This window comes from Symphodus melops, assembly GCF_947650265.1.
Source record: "Symphodus melops genome assembly, chromosome: 7".
In the NCBI taxonomy this organism is placed as follows: Eukaryota; Metazoa; Chordata; class Actinopteri; order Labriformes; family Labridae; genus Symphodus; species Symphodus melops.
In genome coordinates this window covers 26,572,967-26,591,140 of record NC_136697.1, presented here as the reverse complement: position 1 = coordinate 26,591,140, position 18,174 = coordinate 26,572,967, and the positions used below count along the sequence as shown (strand labels likewise).

At 45.9% G+C, this 18,174-nt stretch overlaps 4 protein-coding genes across 6 annotated transcripts; 3 read left to right on the top strand and 1 right to left on the bottom strand.

The window, feature by feature from the left end:
* The first annotated feature begins 47 nt into the window (after positions 1-47).
* LOC306826812 (ATP-dependent 6-phosphofructokinase, platelet type-like) lies at positions 48-2,496 on the top strand. Its single transcript, XM_079348353.1, has 4 exons — positions 48-531; positions 677-776; positions 859-964; positions 1,170-2,496. The coding sequence occupies exons 1-4, from the start codon at positions 100-102 to the stop codon at positions 1,324-1,326; spliced, it is 795 nt and encodes a 264-aa protein (XP_079204479.1). The 5' UTR covers positions 48-99; the 3' UTR covers positions 1,327-2,496.
* Positions 2,497-2,578: 82 nt separating this feature from the next.
* On the bottom strand, positions 2,579-18,151 carry LOC306826766 (presequence protease, mitochondrial-like). 3 transcript variants are annotated; one of them, XM_079348282.1, is made up of 23 exons: positions 18,029-18,151; positions 10,271-10,385; positions 9,880-9,976; positions 9,532-9,692; positions 9,271-9,397; positions 9,089-9,177; positions 8,741-8,869; positions 8,117-8,230; positions 7,765-7,861; positions 7,491-7,625; positions 7,175-7,313; positions 6,842-6,958; positions 6,634-6,763; positions 6,426-6,546; positions 6,032-6,274; positions 5,814-5,914; positions 5,555-5,675; positions 5,416-5,466; positions 4,274-4,386; positions 4,057-4,179; positions 3,063-3,208; positions 2,882-2,984; positions 2,579-2,800 (listed from the first exon to the last, which is right to left on the bottom strand). In XM_079348282.1, the coding sequence occupies exons 1-23, from the start codon at positions 18,090-18,092 to the stop codon at positions 2,707-2,709; spliced, it is 2,730 nt and encodes a 909-aa protein (XP_079204408.1). In that variant the 5' UTR covers positions 18,093-18,151; the 3' UTR covers positions 2,579-2,706. The 3 variants fall into 3 exon arrangements, with proteins under 3 accessions (XP_079204408.1, XP_079204410.1, XP_079204409.1); XM_079348284.1 differs by lacking the exon at positions 18,029-18,151 and adding an exon at positions 13,529-13,537; XM_079348283.1 differs by lacking the exon at positions 5,416-5,466.
* Positions 11,654-13,517, top strand: LOC306826794 (tripartite motif-containing protein 16-like). The gene has a single exon (XM_079348333.1). The coding sequence runs from the start codon at positions 11,669-11,671 to the stop codon at positions 13,355-13,357; it is 1,689 nt and encodes a 562-aa protein (XP_079204459.1). The 5' UTR covers positions 11,654-11,668; the 3' UTR covers positions 13,358-13,517.
* On the top strand, positions 16,152-17,984 carry LOC306826795 (tripartite motif-containing protein 16-like). Its single transcript, XM_079348334.1, has one exon. It carries the CDS (start codon positions 16,167-16,169, stop codon positions 17,853-17,855), a length of 1,689 nt encoding a protein of 562 aa, XP_079204460.1. The 5' UTR covers positions 16,152-16,166; the 3' UTR covers positions 17,856-17,984.
* Positions 18,152-18,174: the final 23 nt, after the last annotated feature.

Here is an 18,174-nt window from a genome sequence, read left to right as displayed (position 1 = left end):
CTGATGCGGCGGTACAGAGGCTGTAGAGCCGGCGCCAAGCTAAAGGCTAAGCTAGCGGCTAAGCGATGGAGGTACAAGCCCTCGGTTCCGGTGATAGTGATGGGGAACGTAAACTGTCTAACCAACAAGACAGATGAGCTGGCTGCTCTCGTGAGGAACAAGCGGACATTTAGAGAGTGCAGTTTAATGTGCCTCACAGAAACCTGGCTGACTCAAAACAGCCCGGACGCTAACGTGGATCTACCGGGCTTCACTACAGTGAGAGCGGACAGAGACACGAAACGCAGCGGCAAACGGAAAGGAGGAGGACTCGTGCTGTTTATTAACAACAGATGGAGCCACCATGGACATGTTACTGTGAAGGAGGCAACGTGCAGCAAAGACATCGAGCTGCTGGCGGTAGGTCTCCGTCCTTACTACATGCCCAGGGAGTTCGAGAACTTCACCACTGATTTCATCTACCAGCTGTACACGGAGGAGGGCCGCGGCGTGTTTGACTGCAGGAAGAACATCCTGGGTCACATGCAGCAGGTCGCGCGCACACACACACACACACACACACTCTCTCTTACTCACACACTGTAACATGTGCTCACATTTGTTTTGTGGTTTCAGACGTTTGTTGAAACAGGATTTGTGAGGATGTTAAACATGATTGCGATCTCTCCTGTCACAGGGAGGAGCTCCGTCTCCGTTCAACAGAAACTTTGGGACTAAAGTCGCTGCTAAAGCCGTCCAGTGGATCACGAGGACGCTCAAGGACTCTTACAAAGGAGGTGTGTGTGTGTGTGTGTGTGTGTGTGTGTGTGTGTGTGTGTGTGTGTGTGTGTGTGCTGACTCCGTTTCTTTTCCGTGCAGGTCGAGTGTTTGCGAACTCCGAGGACACGGCCTGCCTGCTCGGGATGCGTCGCAGAGCGCTCGTCTTCCAGCCCGTCTCTCAGCTCAGGGACGAGACGGACTTTGTGTAAGATAAAACTTTTCTCTTTTTTTTTCAAAAGTGGGCGGGGTTAGACGTTCAGGGCGCAGACATCTTGGGCTTCCGTTTACAAAACGCAGCCACCTGATTGGTCCAGAGGGAACCTCATCACTCATGACCTAAATGAGATTTGTGTTTGTTTCGTCTTCACGCTGAAGTAAACGCCTTGCGTCCTCGCGTCTCGTCTCCTCAGGCACAGGATCCCGAAGGAGCAGTGGTGGCTGAAGCTCCGCCCTCTGATGAAAATCCTCGCCAAGTACAAGACGAGCTACGACGTGTCCGACTCCGGCCAGCTGGAACACGTGACCCGGATCCGCCCGAAAGAGAGCAAGACCTCAGCGACCATCTAAAGCCCCGCCCACTCCCCTTCCCCCGCCACCTCCAACACTGCCGCTGAAAGACGAGAGCTTCAACTCTGACAAGAACGCCGCTCGACTAAACGGCGCCAGCTGCTCACACGACGACTGATTGACTGCAGATGAATTAAAGTGGAGGTTTGAATCTTCAGCTTGGAGGCTGATTTGGAGACGAGCTCCTTCTGTAACAAGCCAGCGTAGCTGATGTAGTATTTTATAGATCCCTTCTCAAAGATATTCCAGACTTTAACACGTTCTATTCAAGCGCTCCTCGTTACGTCCTGAACCAGGACGCAAGAACACGTCGCTTCATCTCCGTCTGTCTGAAATCAGCCGAGCAAACGTTTGGTGAACTCGCATCTCAAGTCGAGCTCGTTTGATTTTAATTTATTTTCGGCAGCACTTTGAGCCCCGTCCTTCAAATATATCTATATATAAATAAAAATATATTTATGTGTAATCCCCTGAAAGCTGCTTATAAAGAGAGAGAGAGAGGGAGGAGAATCACACGCTGTCAGTCTAACACCTTTAAAAAAAAAATAAAAAAAAGTCCACCCTCCTGATTGGTCAGACCTACAGGACGAGCCGTGTGTGTGTTTCTGTGTGCGAGTGTGTTGTTGTTGTTGTTGTTGCTTCTATCCACTCCGGGCTTTCTGTGTGTGTGTGTGTGTGTGTGTGTGTGTGTGTGTGTGTCACGTCCTCGTGGTGGTGTTTGTTAGTAAGCGTCCTGCTGGTGCTGTTAAGTTTTTTTTGGATGTTTTACCTTCATGTGCCGGCGGTGACATGTGATCGTCCTGTCAGAGTAATAAAGCATTTATTGTGAGTAAAAAAAAAATAAAAAAAAAGTGTCACGCTGTTTTTGTATTTATTTAAAGACGTGTATCAGATACTTCTTTAGGAGTTTAAAAAAGGAGATTTTAAATCTGTTGAGTTGAGCCTCCAACAGGTGAATTTATTTAACCTGAGGCGTTCAAAGACTTCAAAAAATAATCGTTAAAACTTCAATTTTCACCATCATTATTAGCACGCTCTTATTTTGAAGGCTTGGATCTTCGTGGGGCGTGCACAAAAACCAGCAGACTTAGTTTGTTGAACTGGACTAAACTTCTCTGATATGAATCTTCTGAGTCAAAAAAAAAAAACACCTGACTGAAGTTTAAAAGTTTTGATGACACTTTTTAAAAGAGAAACCGAGCACACACACACACACGCGCACACACACACACACACACACACACACACACTGTGTTTTCCAACATGATCATATATTTCATTAAATATATACAGAGTGAAGATCAGCTCTCAGTCCTCTTCATATTGTGCGCTTCAGCTTGTTCAGTCCAGTCGAGTCTTAAACTCAGAAGTTAGTTTGGATTATTTGACGATCCACGATGGATCTTTTTTAATCGCCTCGTTCTCTGGACCCAAGATGGCGACGCCACACGTCATCTGACCCACGCCGAGGTATCTGCAGCGGGAGGAGGGAAGAAAACAGAGTCAACACTGGATGTGGTGAATAAACATGTGAGGAGACGTAAAGAGTTGTTACCTTTCAGCTGCGTCCACCAGACTTTGGTGAGTGACGGCAAAAAGTCTCTCTCTGTGATTCTGCTTCATCTCATCCGTGACGCCGCTGAGGAAGCGTCCCATTCCTGCAACACGAACACAGAGTGAGCAGAGCCGACGGCGGACACACGAACTGAAGACAGATAAGAGCAGTGAGGGAGGACCTTTGTCTGCCGGAGCCACAGGAGAGTCCACGGCTGAGAAGACGGACAGTTTAGCTTCATCGATGTCCTGCTGGCTGAAGTGTCCCGACTTCGCCCAGTCCACGCTTCGACGAAACGCAGACAAGGTCTGCAGCGAGTTTGGATCCCTGAGAGAAGTACGAGAAACAAAAGGTCAACACAGTCTGTCAGAGGAGAGATTATAGATGGATTCAAATCCTGCTGCGGGTTTATTAAGAGCTTCATGGTTCAGACTCCACCGCTCAGGTGGTCTGGTCCAGGTCTGCTGTCTGTCCCCAGAGTCCCAACCAAACATGGAGGAGCAGCGTTCAGCTTCTATGCTCCGTATATCTGGAACAAACGCCCAGAAAACTGCAGGTCTGCTGAAACTCTCAACTCTTTAAAATCCAGGTAAAAATAAAGAAATAATAATGAGAAATAAAAAATAAATAAATAAATAAAATCCAGGTAAATTTTTTTTTTTAAATAAAATAAAATCCAGGTAACAAAAAAACAATAAAATAACATACAGTTAAAAAAAGAAGAGAACAAGAAAATAAAATCCAGGTTAAAAAAAGAATTAAAAAAATATAAAATCCAGGTAAAAAAATAAAAAAATAAATAAAATCCAGTAAAAAATAAATAAAAATAAAATAAAATCCAGGTTAAAAAAAATAACAATAAAATCCAGCTTCAAAAGATTAAAAAAAAAAAATAAACAAAATCCAAAAAAAAAAAAAAAAAAAACGGATTTCATTTTAACTATTTTTACTTGAACATATTTTAAGTTTTAAGATTTTTAAATGTTCTATTTTAATGTTTCTCTTCTTTCCTGTCATGATGCTTTCTGATGTCTTGTGTTTAAACTCGTCAATGAGCTCTTATTTCAGAAACTGGCAACAAATCTCTTCCTGCAAATCAACTCAAATCAGATGAAAATGGAGGCGGACAAAGAGCGTCTTCACACTGTGACGAGCGCGGTGTCGCTGCCTCTCACCTGTACGAGTAAAAAGAGAAAAGACCTCCTCCCATCCTGGCCCCGCCCCCGTAGGCTCCGCCCTTCTCCCTGATCTCTCCGTGCAGAAACTTCGCCGTCATCATCCTCGCCAAGATGCACAAACTAGAAGAGAAAAACAAAAAAGGATTCATCACAGTGAAGATGAAGTCTAACTCAAAACAAAGAGCAGGAAGTGATGTCACTCAGGTGAGGTTACCTGGCGTAGTCGTGGTGGCAGAAAGGTACCGTGCGAATACTCTCGCTGATGAAGTGAACGGGGAAGGGCAGCTGGAAGAAGGTCTTCATCTGACACGGCTGGAAGCTCGGCTCCTGAGAGGTCGAGGAGGAAGAGGAGGAGACATCTTTACTGTACCAAATGAGAAGCTGCAGACACACCTGCAGAGTCCTGAGAGGAGCAGGTGAGCAAATACTAAACACCAGAACACACACACACACACACACACACACACACACACACACAGGATAGTGTTGACTGCATCATGCACGTGAACGATGACGGACTGTTTGGTGTTTTTGTTAAGTTTCCTTCTTGGTTTATTTTTGTGTCGCTCTCCTCGTCTTTTCCATCATTTCATCGTCTTTAATCTGCTTTGTAATCTGATGTCAGCCGACCACGACAGGGATTTATTTAGAGCACTGCTTCAGCTTCAGGACTCACCACGCGTCTCCTCCTGACACTTCAACTTCACTTTATTTATTTTATATGAGAAATGTTTGAACACGTGAGACAGAATGAAGGAAACAGGTTTTAAAAAAGCACTGTGCAGACTTTTTGAAAACAGCTGATGAGGAGGAGCAGGAGGAGGAGGAGAAGGAGGAGGAGGAGGAGAAGGAGGAGAAGAAGATGGAGGAGGAGAAGGAGGAGAAGGAGGAGGAGGAAGAGGAGGAGAATACGAAGGAGGAGGAGAAGGAGAAGAAGGAGGAGAAGGAGAAGAAGACAGAGGAGGAGGAGGAGGAGGAGAAGACAGAGGAGGAGGAGGAGGAGAAGAAGATGGAGGAGGAGCAGGAGGAGGAGAAGAATATGGAGGAGGAGAAGGAGGAGAAGGAGAAGCAGGAGGAGAAGAAGCAGGAGGAGGAGAAGAAGGAAGAGGAGGAGAAGCAGGAGGAGGAGGAGGAGAAGAAGCAGGAGAAGGAGGAGGTGGAGAAGGAAGAGGAGGAGAAGCAGGAGGAGGGGGAGGAGAAAGAGAAGCAGGAGGAGGAGGAGGAAGAGGAGGAGGAGCAGGAGGAGGAGAAGAAGGAGGAGGAGAAGAAGGAAGAGGAGGAGGAGCAGGAGGAGGAGGAGACTTTTTGAAAACAGCTGCGAGCCAGAGATACAGAGATGATAGAAGAGAAACTTACAGAGATGAGTTTCCGACTCAGCCCCGAGTCATCCGATTGGTCGAGAGGCCTCTTTAGAAAATAAAGAAATAAAGAGAACACATCATCTAATCTGAGCTGTGACTGGTTTCTCCCTCTGATTTGTTCGTCGACAGTTTACCTCGATGATGTCACTCCTGACCGCTCGGCGCTCCTTTCTGTTTTCAGCCACGTCCTTCATGAAGCTCTCCAGCTGAGCTGCCGTGTCCGACATTCTCTGCGGAGTCGCGTTTATGGCGCACCTGTAAGAGACCAACGTGACCGACAACCACGACGCAGTGACAGGACTTTAACACAGAGCTGTCACCATGGAGACGACGGTGGTCTCGTGGTTAGAGCGCGCCCAAATCTGACCTCTGACCTCTCCCTCTCTCTCTCACCTCATGTTGTCGGGGTTGAGAAGGTGCTTCTTGATCCTGACGAGCGTTCGGATGACTTGGCTGAGGTCGGACATCTCAGCGACCCGCTTCATGAACTTCACCTGAAGTTCAAAGTGAGAACACGAGACGGCTGTTTCACAAAAGACGGATCAAATATGAAGCGGGAGGAAAAACTAAAACTTAAATCACCATGACAACATGGCGTGAGTCTCGGTTACCTGCTCCATCCCGCCAAACGTCTCTTGAAGGTCTCCTGCTGGAGTCAGGTGACGGCCTGCGCGCGTCATAGCGTACATGTGGCCCGAGTACGAGATCCCGTTGGCTAACTCCTGCGCTGACATCATCACCAGCACTCTCAGGCGCTCCGCCTCGTCCAAGTGAGGCCTGTTGAATATGTGGCTCCACAGCTGGAACATGTGAGGAAGGTTTCTCTCCAGGCAGGAGGAGGACAGGAGGACGCCCTGGAACAGAAGGACACCTGCGTCACCACGAGCTTCGTCTGCACGTTTCTCTCTGACAGTCTGTCAGAGTCGGATCAGGCTCGGCTCCCTCCTCACCACCACGGTCCAGAACCCTGAGCTCCTTCAGCTCCCTACAGCAGCTGGTACTGACCTGCTCGTACATGTCCAGCTGGGTGGAGTCGGGGACGACCTGGGTGGAGACGGACATTCCCCCGGTCCTCAGCTCCATCTGCTGGGACTGTTGTCTGTAGTCCAGAGCTCCACAGCCCATCCTGGTCAAACGGACAGAGACAATGATGTCACACGAGTCCAGGAGTAAAGAGGAAGGCAGAACATGGCCGATCATCAGATGAACGTACTTGGTGACGACGCTGCAGAAGAGCGGCACGTACAGCCTGAGCTCCTCCGGCAGCGTGTTCAGACTGCACATGGCTCGGAAGTACACTAAGCCGTTGGTGGGCTGCTCGCAGTACTGGACCGGCACGCCGCCTGAGGAGACATTTATTGAACACGCTCTGTGGACCTGGGTGATCAGTCCTTTAGTTTCATGTTGGAGAAACGCCGTACCTGCTGTGCTGATCTGAACACGAGTTACAGGGATGGTCGGCTCGATGTCCCACACTTTCAGCGCCGGCAAACAGGAGGCGTCCTGCGCTTTGCTCTGAGCAGCCAGCAGCTCCAGACCTTCACCGAGGAGGAGGAGGAGGAGGAGGAGCAGAGGAGACATGAGTTGATAAGTGTGGATCAGAGGAGCAGGAGGAGGAGGAGCAGCAGGAGGAGGAGGAGCAGCAGGAGGAGCAGCAGGAGGAGGAGGAGCAGAGGAGACATGAGTTGATAAGTGTGGATCAGAGGAGCAGCAGAAGGAGGAGGAGCAGGAGGAGGAGGAGCAGCACTTTGTACCTTTTTCATAGATGTCTTTCCTGTCGCTGTCTGACAGAACCTGGATCTTCCTCTGGAGCTTCTCCTTCTCAGCTTTGGCCTGTTTCTCTACGTAGCCCTCGTCTGGACTCATGGACAGGGTCAGTCTGTGAGTGTTCTCCTGTAAGGGGGAACAGAAAGGATGTGAACCCGCTGAGGTGGACCTGGAGAACAGACCCAGTATTTGGCCTTCAGGCAGCATCAGTGACAGCTTTATTCTTGGTCTGGATCCGACAGGTACAAACCATCTTCAGTCTAAAATGTCACATATTGTAAGTCCTCTCCCAGAGTGACGCACCTTGAAGTAGTGCTTGACTTTGTCCTGCAGGAAGCCCGGGTTTTCCTTCAGGGTCTGTTTGAACTTGGCCACGCTGTCGTTGATCTGCAGCAGCTGCACCGGGTCGCCGTCGTGATTCCACGACGATGCGATGTACTAAAAACAAAAACACATAAAGAAGCGAGGACAAAAAAAAAAAAAAAAAAAATCAAGCATCTTCCAAAGTGTGAAAATCAGAACATCTCCTTTCAAAGCTCCCACATGGAGGTTTGTAAACACATGTTGGTGAACTCACCGAGGCCAGAGACAGGCCGAAGTTTGTGGACTGGTGCTTCATCTGGATCTCGATCTTATGCAGGAGAGCCTCGATTCTCTCCTCCTCAAAGCCGCTCCTGTCGGTGACGAGGAGGAGTCGTCACATCTCACCATACGACTCATTATCCTTCATGTGTGAGCAGACCCTACTGCTGTTCTGCTCTTGTTGTTTTCACAGGATTTCTCTGGACTACAAAGTCCAGAGAGTCCCATTTTTTTTAATCTCTTTAAAAATCACATTTGTTGACGGCGTTATGAAAACAAGGTGACGCCTTGGAGAGAGCACGTTTAATCAAAGCCTTCAACACAAAGAGGAGGAGCGTGGGACTCACTCGATGATGTCGTCGATGGTTTGGCTGATGATTCCCTTCACTCTCTCGGCGTCCTCCTCGGCCATCCCCTGCAGTCCGATACTGAACGACGCCTCTTTGGTGCTGCCGTCGTATCTGCACACACACACACAACAACACAAAGCTCTACTCACACACGTCTGCAGCAGACGAGGCTCAGCAGACTGATGCTCACCCTCACATGAGTTCAACAGTTTACTCAGATGTTCAATTCTTCCTTTAATGTACTGATGAATCCTCCTGCCCTCTACAGGTTGAACCCAGCTACTGCAGGTAAATTCTTCTCTTGGCTTATCTGGTGTTGGGTGACGTTTGAGGAGCCAGCTGTCGTCATTAAAACTCTTTAAATTCATGTCAGAGGAAATAAACAGATTGAAAGAGTCGCATGGATCGACAATAATTAAAATCTACGCTGCTGGCTGTAAAATATGTTTGTTTCCAAACTCTGAAGCAATAACGTTAAAAATCCTCCAGGGGGCATCATTCCCTCATCCTGTGCTGACCCTCAAAGTCCTCAGGATCAAACAGACGTGGTTCTGGATCCTGGAGGTCGTGGCCTAAAGGAGGCTCTAGTTTGTCACTTTGGAGTCCTGTGTTGCTCCTCACCCTACAACCGAGGAGAAGTCACTTCCTATGTTGGGTTCGATGAGAGCCTTGTAGAAGGGCGAGTTCGGTCCAGAGATCATGAGAGACGACAGCAGGCTGAGGGTGAATCCTTCAAACGTGTCAGTGATGCTGCAGCGAGAAAAAAACAAAACAGTTTTTTTTTTAGATGTTTCTGAATGATTGGACAGGTCAGAAACTTTTCTGTGCTGAGGAAGACTCTCGGTTTTTGTAAAGTCAACGTGACGTGATGAAGGAGAAGGGGAGGGGGGGCGGGGGCGGGGGCTCTTTTGTGGCGTCTTAATCTTAATGCAGAATAAAAAAAGAAATATATATATTTTTTGATCTTACTCTCCCAGCAGGTAGCTCACACACAGCGTGTTCTGCCGGGCCGGATCAGGGGCCAGAGCGTCCGGGCTGCAGGTCACATGGTCCTCTCTCTGAGAATTCACAGTGACGTCAAAATGACTAATCAACACATTTCAGAGTTTAAACAGAAGTTACAGGAGCGTGTCCGGGTTGATGAAACTCACAGGGCTGCTCCAGTGCGGCTGGGGGGGGACCGCCGTGTTCGGGTCGATGCGATCAAACTTGGACAGGGCTTCCTCTTCGATCTGCTTCAGATGCTGCTCCAACGGCAGATCTCCATACGTGAAGAACCTGAAGGACACATCCAGGTTTCCTGTGTGTCTCATATTAACAGATTATTGTTGAACAGCTGCTCTCATTTCTTCATGTCCCTTCTAGGCTAACGGTGTACGTGTGTGTGTGTGTGTGTGTGTGTGTGTGTCTACCTGGCGTTGCTGGGATGGTAATGCGTGGCGTGGAACTGCTTGAGCTGTTCCCAGGTGAGGTCAGGGATGGCGAGAGGCTCTCCTCCGGACACCACAGAGTACGTGTGGTCCGGGTACAGCTTGTTCTGGAGGTGCTGGGCGTACACGCGCTCGTTGTCGGACTTTAAAAACAAACAACAAAACAAACACACACAAGCAAACGTTAAAAACTCACCGATTCAATTCGTCTAAAATCTGTTCATGTCATATCTGTAACTTGTCTCGGGCCACGTGTCACCCAGCGTTTATGTTTCTGAGCGTCTTTGTTCCCAATGTTGTAAAACGGTGACTCGGAAAGTGTGGACTTACAAAAGCTCCTTTCATTTCGTTGAACACCACGCCTTTAAACACCAGGGGGGAGTTGGGATCTTTTGGGTTTTCATTCTCCAGCCTCCAGCCCTCCTGCCTGCAAGAATCCACACAAACAGAAGTGAACTAATTACAGAGAGCGGATTCTTATCACACACTGTTACAAACAAGTGATTTCTGAAGGGTCTTGGTTTGTAAGATATCCTCCGAACGCAAATGTGGACGTCGATCCACGTCGTCAGCGATGTCTTAAAAAGCACTCGTGTTGTTGTTTTAATTCCACCAGCTGGTCTCGGCTACAATTCGTCGACTTACTTTAGCGACCCGATGCTATCAAGTAAAATAAAACAAACATAAAAACAATATGAGAGAAGTAGCGGTCAGAACTCACCAGAAATCCTGCTCTCGTAAACACGGGAAGAAAGCCGCATCCAGATAGACGGAGAGAAGATTCTGGAAGTCTTTTCCATTTTGGGTTGAGAACGGATACATGGTGTAGTCGCTGGCTGTTGACGAGGGAGGCAACAAGAAAAAAATAATAATGTCACACATAAAGCTCATCCATAAAGCTCCTTTATGTTGCTGAGTACTTTAATGGCCCAGTCTGCATCCCTGCATTGACTGTTTAATGACTGTACTCACACCTCTGGCACTACCTCAAACACCTCTGTACATGCACATGTAACTAGTTTCTAGAAGGTCAGCACTTTGTTTCTAAGGCTCTTTAACTGTTTACAGGTCTCTTTTAACCAGCACATGTTTTTCTCTCCTTCACAGGTTATGTACATTATGCTATATAAATTTAAGTCTAATGCTAATATTAACTGCACATGCTTAACTTGTAATTATGTTTACTCTTAGTCACATAGGGGCTGCTAAATCTTGTCTGGGGGATTATTGTATACAGAGGGGAGGGGGGACAGCGGGTGTGTATTGTAACTAATGTCTTGTGTCTTGCCTGTCTGTATACTGCTACTGGATGCCTTGAATTCCCCTCGGGATCAATAAAGTATCTATCTATCTATCTATCTATCTATCTATCTATCTATCTATCTATCTATCTATCTATCTATCTATCTATCTATCTATCTATCTATCTATCTATCTATCTATCTATCTATCTATCTATCTATCTGAGGTGAAGTATGTCTAAAGACAATATCAATGATCTGCTTCAGTCATCACTTTGAACATCTGACAGACAAAAACAAGGAGCAAAGGTCAGCTCAATGTATTTCATGTAAATACAGTATGTGAACCAGCAGTGAGTGAAAACACATCTTCCAATGGAGATAAAGTTCAGTGGCTCTCTGACGCCTCCCTGTGGTCTCTCAGGTTTTGACAGCTTGTAATGCTGGTGCTCACAGGTCGCTCCGTTCTGACTGTAGTTGTAGAACCTGTTCAGTTATTCTCTGTGTTTTATTCACTTCTGTTTACATGATAGAAATGTGGGACTACAGTTTTTTTTACATGTTTGCTTATAGAGTTTGCTTCCATGAGACAGAGAGTGGTTATGTATTCATGTTGAGAATCGGCCCTATCAGAGGCATGAAACATGAGTCAGAGCTTGTTAACCCCTCCCTCTTCTTCCTGCTCTCACACACAGCCAGCTCCACGCTGACGTGTATTTCCTCCTTCTCTCCACATCAGATCTAATGTTTGAGGATGGGTGTAACCAACATGTGCGAGAGCAGACTGTGAACAAACACATGCTGTGTAGATCAGAGATCAAACTAGTTTGATTTCTCAGGAAGTGAAACTCAGACAGTCGTTGTTACCGAGAGGAGAAATGGCACAGAAAGGAGTTCAGCTAGACCGGGAGGCTTTCTCTTGTTCCATCTGTCTGGATCTACTGAAGGATCCGGTGACTATTCCCTGTGGACACAGTTACTGTATGAAGTGTATTAAAAACCACTGGGATACACAGGATGAGAAGAGAGTCTACAGCTGCCCTCAGTGCAGACAGGACTTCACACCGAGGCCTGTCCTGGTGAAAAACACCATGTTAGCAGTTTTAGTGGAGGAGCTGAAGAAGACTGGACTCCAAGCTGCTCCTGCTGATCTCTGCTATGCTGGACCTGAAGATGTGGCCTGTGATGTCTGCACCGAGAGGAAACTGAAAGCCTGTAAGTCCTGTCTGCAGTGTCTGGCCTCTTACTGTGAGAATCACCTCCAGCGTCATTTTGAAGTACCTCCATTAAAGAAACACAAGCTGGTGGAGCCCTCCAAGAAGCTCCAGGAGAACGTCTGCTCTCGTCATAATGAGGAAATGAAAGTATTTTGTCGCACTGATCAGCAGTCTATCTGTCTCCTCTGTTTAATGGCCGAACACAAAGGTCACGACACAGTCCCTGCTGTAGCAGCAAGGATCGAGAAGCAGAGAGAGCTCGAGGTGAGTCGACAAAACATCCAGCAGAGAATCCAGGACGGAGAGAAAGATGTGAAGCTGCTCCAACAGGAGGTGGAGGCTATCAATGGCTCTGCTGATAAAACAGTGGGGAACAGTGAGAAGATGTTCACTGAGCTGATCCGTCTCATGGAGAAAAGACGCTCTGATGTGACGCAGCAGGTCAGATCCCAGCAGCAAACTGAAGTGAGTCGAGTCAGAGAGCGTCAGGAGAAGCTGGAGCAGGAGATCACTGAGCTGAAGAGGAAAGACGCTGAACTGGAGAAGCTCTCACACACACAAGATCACAACCAGTTTCTACAGGACTACCCCTCAGTGTCAGCACTCAGTGAATCTACACACTCATCCAGCATCAAGATCCGTCCTCTGAGGTACTTTGAGGACGTGACAGCAGCTGTGTCAGAAGTCAGAGATAAACTACAGGACGTCCTGACAGACAAATGGACAAACATCTCACAGACACTGACTGAAGTGGATGTTTTACTGTCACAACCAGAACCAGAACCAGAGCCCAAGACCAGAGCTGAGTTCTTAAGATATTCATGTGACATCACACTGGATCCAAACACAGCAAACACATATCTGTTATTATCTGATGGGAACAGAAAAGTAAAATTAATGAGAGAAGATCAGTCTTATTCTAGTCACCCAGACAGATTCACTTATTGGTATCAGGTCCTGAGTAAAGAGAGTCTGACTGGACGTTGTTACTGGGAGGTGGAGTGGAGAGGAGGAGGAGTTTATGTAGTAGTCACATACAAGAATATCAGCAGAGCAGGGAACTCAGATGAATGTGTGTTTGGACGTAATGACAAATCTTGGGTGTTAGATTGTAACAACAACAGTTATAACTTTTGGTACAACAATGTCAGCACTCCTGTCTCAGGTCCTCGGTCCTCCAGAGTAGGAGTGTACCTGGATCACAGAGCAGGTATTCTGTCCTTCTACAGCATCTCTGAAACCATGACTCTCCTCCACAGAGTCCAGACCACATTCACTCAGCCTCTACATGCTGGACTCTGGCTATGGTGTAATTATGGAGACTCTGCTGAGTTGTGTAAACTGAAGTAGACAGAAGTCATCAGGGGATAATGTGTTCACATCTGTGTTTTTTTCATGTTTCTACAGAAAGTTGATTTTACTTTTCACACATACTACGATACTTTAACAAAAAGAGTAAAGACACATTTGTGGACTTTTTAGATTTGAATATCATATGTGGACGTGGGACCTTCCTCTGACCTGTCTCTTTGAGCTCCTTCGTTTTCCTTGAATCCACAGCAGACATGGACCTGTGTGTAGTCATTCTGTTCACCTTTCACCATTACACGCACGCTTGCTTCTCTAACTCGTCTTCAAAAGAAAAAAAGGTGAACAGAAGTTTCCTCCTTCTCTCAGATTATTTCTTCTTTGTGATGTTTTCATTGTTTTCTTGTTCATCTTTGTTAAGCGTCTTTAATTATTCAGAAAGGCTCTATGTTGCTTCCAGAGAGGGGGCGTGGTCAGACACAACTCATTTACATATTTAAAGCTACAGACACAGAAACAGCCTGTTCTGAGCAGGGCTGAAATAGAGGGGTTTATAGACATGATCAAATACAGGATCAGAGTGGATTTACAACAACACACTTCACACACATGTTTAGAGGAGCTCTGACACTGATTTAACCTGAAGAGGAGAATATGTGACCTTTAAGTCATGAAGGCTGTCAGTGCTAGTGATGACTTTTGTTCTCTTATCTGTGCTGTATCGCTAACCATCAACTATTTGTAATGATGTAAAGATTTGAACTTCTTTGAAAATAAATCTATGATTCATCTGTAAACATTTCTCTGTCAGTTTCTTTCCCTCCAAATGTAAAACTGTCCAATGAGGTATCTTTAAAACATGAAGTATAATCATCTAAAAACAACGTCACACTGAAGGAAATATTATCAGACCAAAAATAAGAGACAAAGAATACGTCTTTATGCTGCTGATATGTGGAAGACACTGCATGAGAAAATCAAAGGAACAAACTGTCTGAATAATAAAATGACATGAAATGAAAGAGCGATTGTTTTAAACAGACTTTCAGTGGAGAGTAAAAAGACAGAAGACGTCTTGTTTTAAAGACTTTTACTGATTGGACTGAAACAATGAAGGCTTTATTGGAGGGATGTTAGTCTTCTAAAAAGTCAGAGTTACAGCTGCACATGGGTAGAGATGTGTCTCATATAGAAAAGTGTTCACTGTTTCAGACACTACCACTCTCCTTATTGGACTGTTTAGGTGTGGCTCTATTGTACCAGGCTATTTGTTCCCGTCATTACTGTGATTACAAGGTAAACACACATTTCTAAAAGAATTTAAACTTTCATTCAGGACTTGATTTTTATCCCTCAGTTGCTGCAGAAACCTTCCCGATGTTACAGTCAAAGTGAGTGACGCGCCCCCTCAACACATGATGATGGTTTTTCATGTTTATGGTCTCAGTCTGATCTCTGCTTTGTCTTGGTCTCTGTTAGGAAGATCTTGACTACAACACTAGGTAAAACTAATTCAAACATCTGTTTGCTATTTCATGATAGTTTTGTATGAATTCTCCAAACTCTAATCTCTCTAGTGTAGCGTTACGTCTGTCCCTTGTTGTCTCCGTTACATCCCGCCCACCTTTCAATCATGTCAGCTACATGCCTAACTATGGATAACACGTGTCGTTCATGAAGACAAAAAAGAGACGATTTAAAAAATTTCACCCTCGTACAGTTTGTGACGATGATGACAGTAACTAATCAGACCTATTTTGTTGTTTTTTTGTAGCAGGCTGTAAACATGTTTAATCAGGCTGTAAAAACATTATTTGTTGCATGTGTTGTGTATGTGACTTCTGGTGTTCCTGGATCCAGCCTCCAGTGGACCCTGGACGGACTGCAGGATTTTGAACTTCAACATTGGCTTCATATGTCAACACTGAGGGTCGGCTCTTGGTCAAATCAAAAACTTTGTTAGAATGATAATTATGTTTACAGCTAGTAACTGGTCAGTGAGTGGTCTGATAACATCTCACTGTTAGTATGAGGTCATTTAAAATGATCTTTGGTCAGTGTAATACTTTTACCACATATCCAAATTCTTTCATTACTTAAAATCAAGCCGACTGTTTTAAGAGGAGTCTTTGTACATTAAAGCAGCAGTAGGAGTCAGTAGGTTTGTATTTGAAACAGGATCATGACTTCAATCTGAGGTGAAGTATGTCTAAAGACAATATCAATGATCTGCTTCAATCATCACTTTGAACATCTGACAGACAAAAACAAGGAGCAAAGGTCAGCTCAATGTATTTAATGTAAATACAGTATGTGAACCAGCAGTGAGTGAAAACACATCTTCCAATGGAGATAAAGTTCAGTGGCTCTCTGACGCCTCCCTGTGGTCTCTCAGGTTTTGACAGCTTGTAATGCTGGTGCTCACAGGTCGCTCCGTTCTGACTGTAGTTGTAGAACCTGTTCAGTTATTCTCTGTGTTTTATTCACTTCTTTTTACATGATAGAAATGTGGGACTACAGTTTTTTTTTTACATGTTTGCTTGTAGAGTTTGCTTCCATGAGACAGAGAGTGGTTATGTATTCATGTTGAGAATCGGCCCTATCAGAGGCATGAAACATGAGTCACAGCTTGTTAACCCCTCCCTCTTCTTCCTGCTCTCACACACAGCCAGCTCCACTCTGACGTGTATTTCCTCCTTCTCTCCACATCAGATCTAATGTTTGAGGATGGGTGTAACCAACATGTGTGAGAGCAGACTGTGAACAAACACATGCTGTGTAGATCAGAGGTCAAACTAGTTTGATTTCTCAGGAAGTGAAACTCAGACAGTCGTTGTTACCGGGAGGAGAAATGGCACAGAAAGGAGTTCAGCTAGACCGGGAGGCTTTCTCTTGTTCCATCTGTCTGGATCTACTGAAGGATCCGGTGACTATTCCCTGTGGACACAGTTACTGTATGAAGTGTATTAAAAACCACTGGGATACACAGGATGAGAAGAGAGTCTACAGCTGCCCTCAGTGCAGACAGGACTTCACACCGAGGCCTGTCCTGGTGAAAAACACCATGTTAGCAGTTTTAGTGGAGGAGCTGAAGAAGACTGGACTCCAAGCTGCTCCTGCTGATCTCTGCTATGCTGGACCTGAAGATGTGGCCTGTGATGTCTGCACCGGGAGGAAACTGAAAGCCTGTAAGTCCTGTCTGCAGTGTCTGGCCTCTTACTGTGAGAATCACCTCCAGCCTCATTTTGAAGTACCTGCCTTTAAAAAACACAAGCTGGTGGAGCCCTCCAAGACGCTCCAGGAGAACGTCTGCTCTCGTCATGATGAGGTGATGAAGATGTTCTGTCGCACTGATCAGCAGTCTATCTGTTATCTCTGCTCTGTGGACGAACACAAAGGTCACGACACAGTCTCAGCTGCTGCAGAAAGGAGCGAGAAGCAGAGAGAGCTCGAGGTGAGTCGACAAAACATCCAGCAGAGAATCCAGGACGGAGAGAAAGATGTGAAGCTGCTCCAACAGGAGGAGGAGGCTATCGATGGCTCTGCTGATAAAACAGTGGGGAACAGTGAGAAGATGTTCACTGAGCTGATCCGTCTCATGGAGAAAAGACGCTCTGATGTGACGCAGCAGGTCAGATCCCAGCAGCAAACTGAAGTGAGTCGAGTCAGAGAGCGTCAGGAGAAGCTGGAGCAGGAGATCACTGAGCTGAAGAGGAAAGACGCTGAACTGGAGAAGCTCTCACACACACAAGATCACAACCAGTTTCTACAGGACTACCCCTCAGTGTCAGCACTCAGTGAATCTACACACTCATCCAGCATCAAGATCCGTCCTCTGAGGTACTTTGAGGACGTGACAGCAGCTGTGTCAGAAGTCAGAGATAAACTACAGGACGTCCTGACAGACAAATGGACAAACATCTCACAGACACTGACTGAAGTGGATGTTTTACTGTCACAACCAAGACCAGAACCAGAGCCCAAGACCAGAGCTGAGTTCTTAAAATATTCATGTGACATCACACTGGATCCAAACACAGCAAACACATATCTGTTATTATCTGATGGGAACAGAAAAGTAACATTCATGAGAGAAGATCAGTCTTATTCTAGTCACCCAGACAGATTTACTCATTGGTATCAGGTCCTGAGTAAAGAGAGTCTGACTGGACGTTGTTACTGGGAGGTGGAGAGGAGAGGAGGAGGAGTTCATGTAGCAGTCACATACAAGAATATCAGCAGAGCAGGGAACTCAGGTGAATGTAGGTTTGGACGTAATGACAAATCTTGGGTGTTAGATTGTAACAACAACAGTTATAACTTTTGGTACAACAATGTCTGCACTCGTGTCTCAGGTCCTCGGTCCTCCAGAGTAGGAGTGTACCTGGATCACAGAGCAGGTATTCTGTCCTTCTACAGCATCTCTGAAACCATGACTCTCCTCCACAGAGTCCAGACCACATTCACTCAGCCTCTACATGCTGGACTCGGGCTATATTATAGTTATGGAGACTCTGCTGAGTTGTGTAAACTGAAGTAGACAGAAGTCATCAGGGGATAATGTGTTCACATCTGTGTTTTTTTTTCATGTTTCTATAGAAAGTTGATTTTACTTTTCACACATACTACGATACTTTAACAAAAAGAGTAAAGACACATTTGTGGACTTTTTAGATATGAATATCATATGTGGACGTGGGACCTTCCTCTGACCTGTCTCTTTGAGCTCCCTCGTTTTCCTTGAATCCACAGCAGACATGGACCTGTGTGTAGTCATTCTGTTCACCTTTCACCATTACACGCACGCTTGCTTCTCTAACTCGTCTTCAAAAGAAAAAAAAAGGTGAACAGAAGTTTCC

Excerpts from the sequence above, each read along its gene's own strand:
- LOC306826766 (XM_079348282.1), bottom strand. The coding sequence starts at position 18,092 with ATGACTACACACAGGTCCATGTCTGCTGTGGATTCAAGGAAAACGAGG. Across the intron at positions 7,314-7,490 it reads AAGTCAAGCACTACTTCAAG|GAGAACACTCACAGACTGAC; the intron begins GTGCGTCACTCT and ends TCCCCCTTACAG. Across the intron at positions 3,209-4,056 it reads TTCTCTTTTTACTCGTACAG|GGATCCAAACTCGCTGCAGA; the intron begins GTGAGAGGCAGC and ends TACTTCTCTCAG.
- LOC306826794 (XM_079348333.1), top strand. The coding sequence starts at position 11,669 with ATGGCACAGAAAGGAGTTCAGCTAGACCGGGAGGCTTTCTCTTGTTCC.
- LOC306826812 (XM_079348353.1), top strand. The coding sequence starts at position 100 with ATGGGGAACGTAAACTGTCTAACCAACAAGACAGATGAGCTGGCTGCT. Across the intron at positions 532-676 it reads TCCTGGGTCACATGCAGCAG|GGAGGAGCTCCGTCTCCGTT; the intron begins GTCGCGCGCACA and ends CTCCTGTCACAG. Across the intron at positions 777-858 it reads CAAGGACTCTTACAAAGGAG|GTCGAGTGTTTGCGAACTCC; the intron begins GTGTGTGTGTGT and ends TTTTCCGTGCAG.
- LOC306826795 (XM_079348334.1), top strand. The coding sequence starts at position 16,167 with ATGGCACAGAAAGGAGTTCAGCTAGACCGGGAGGCTTTCTCTTGTTCC.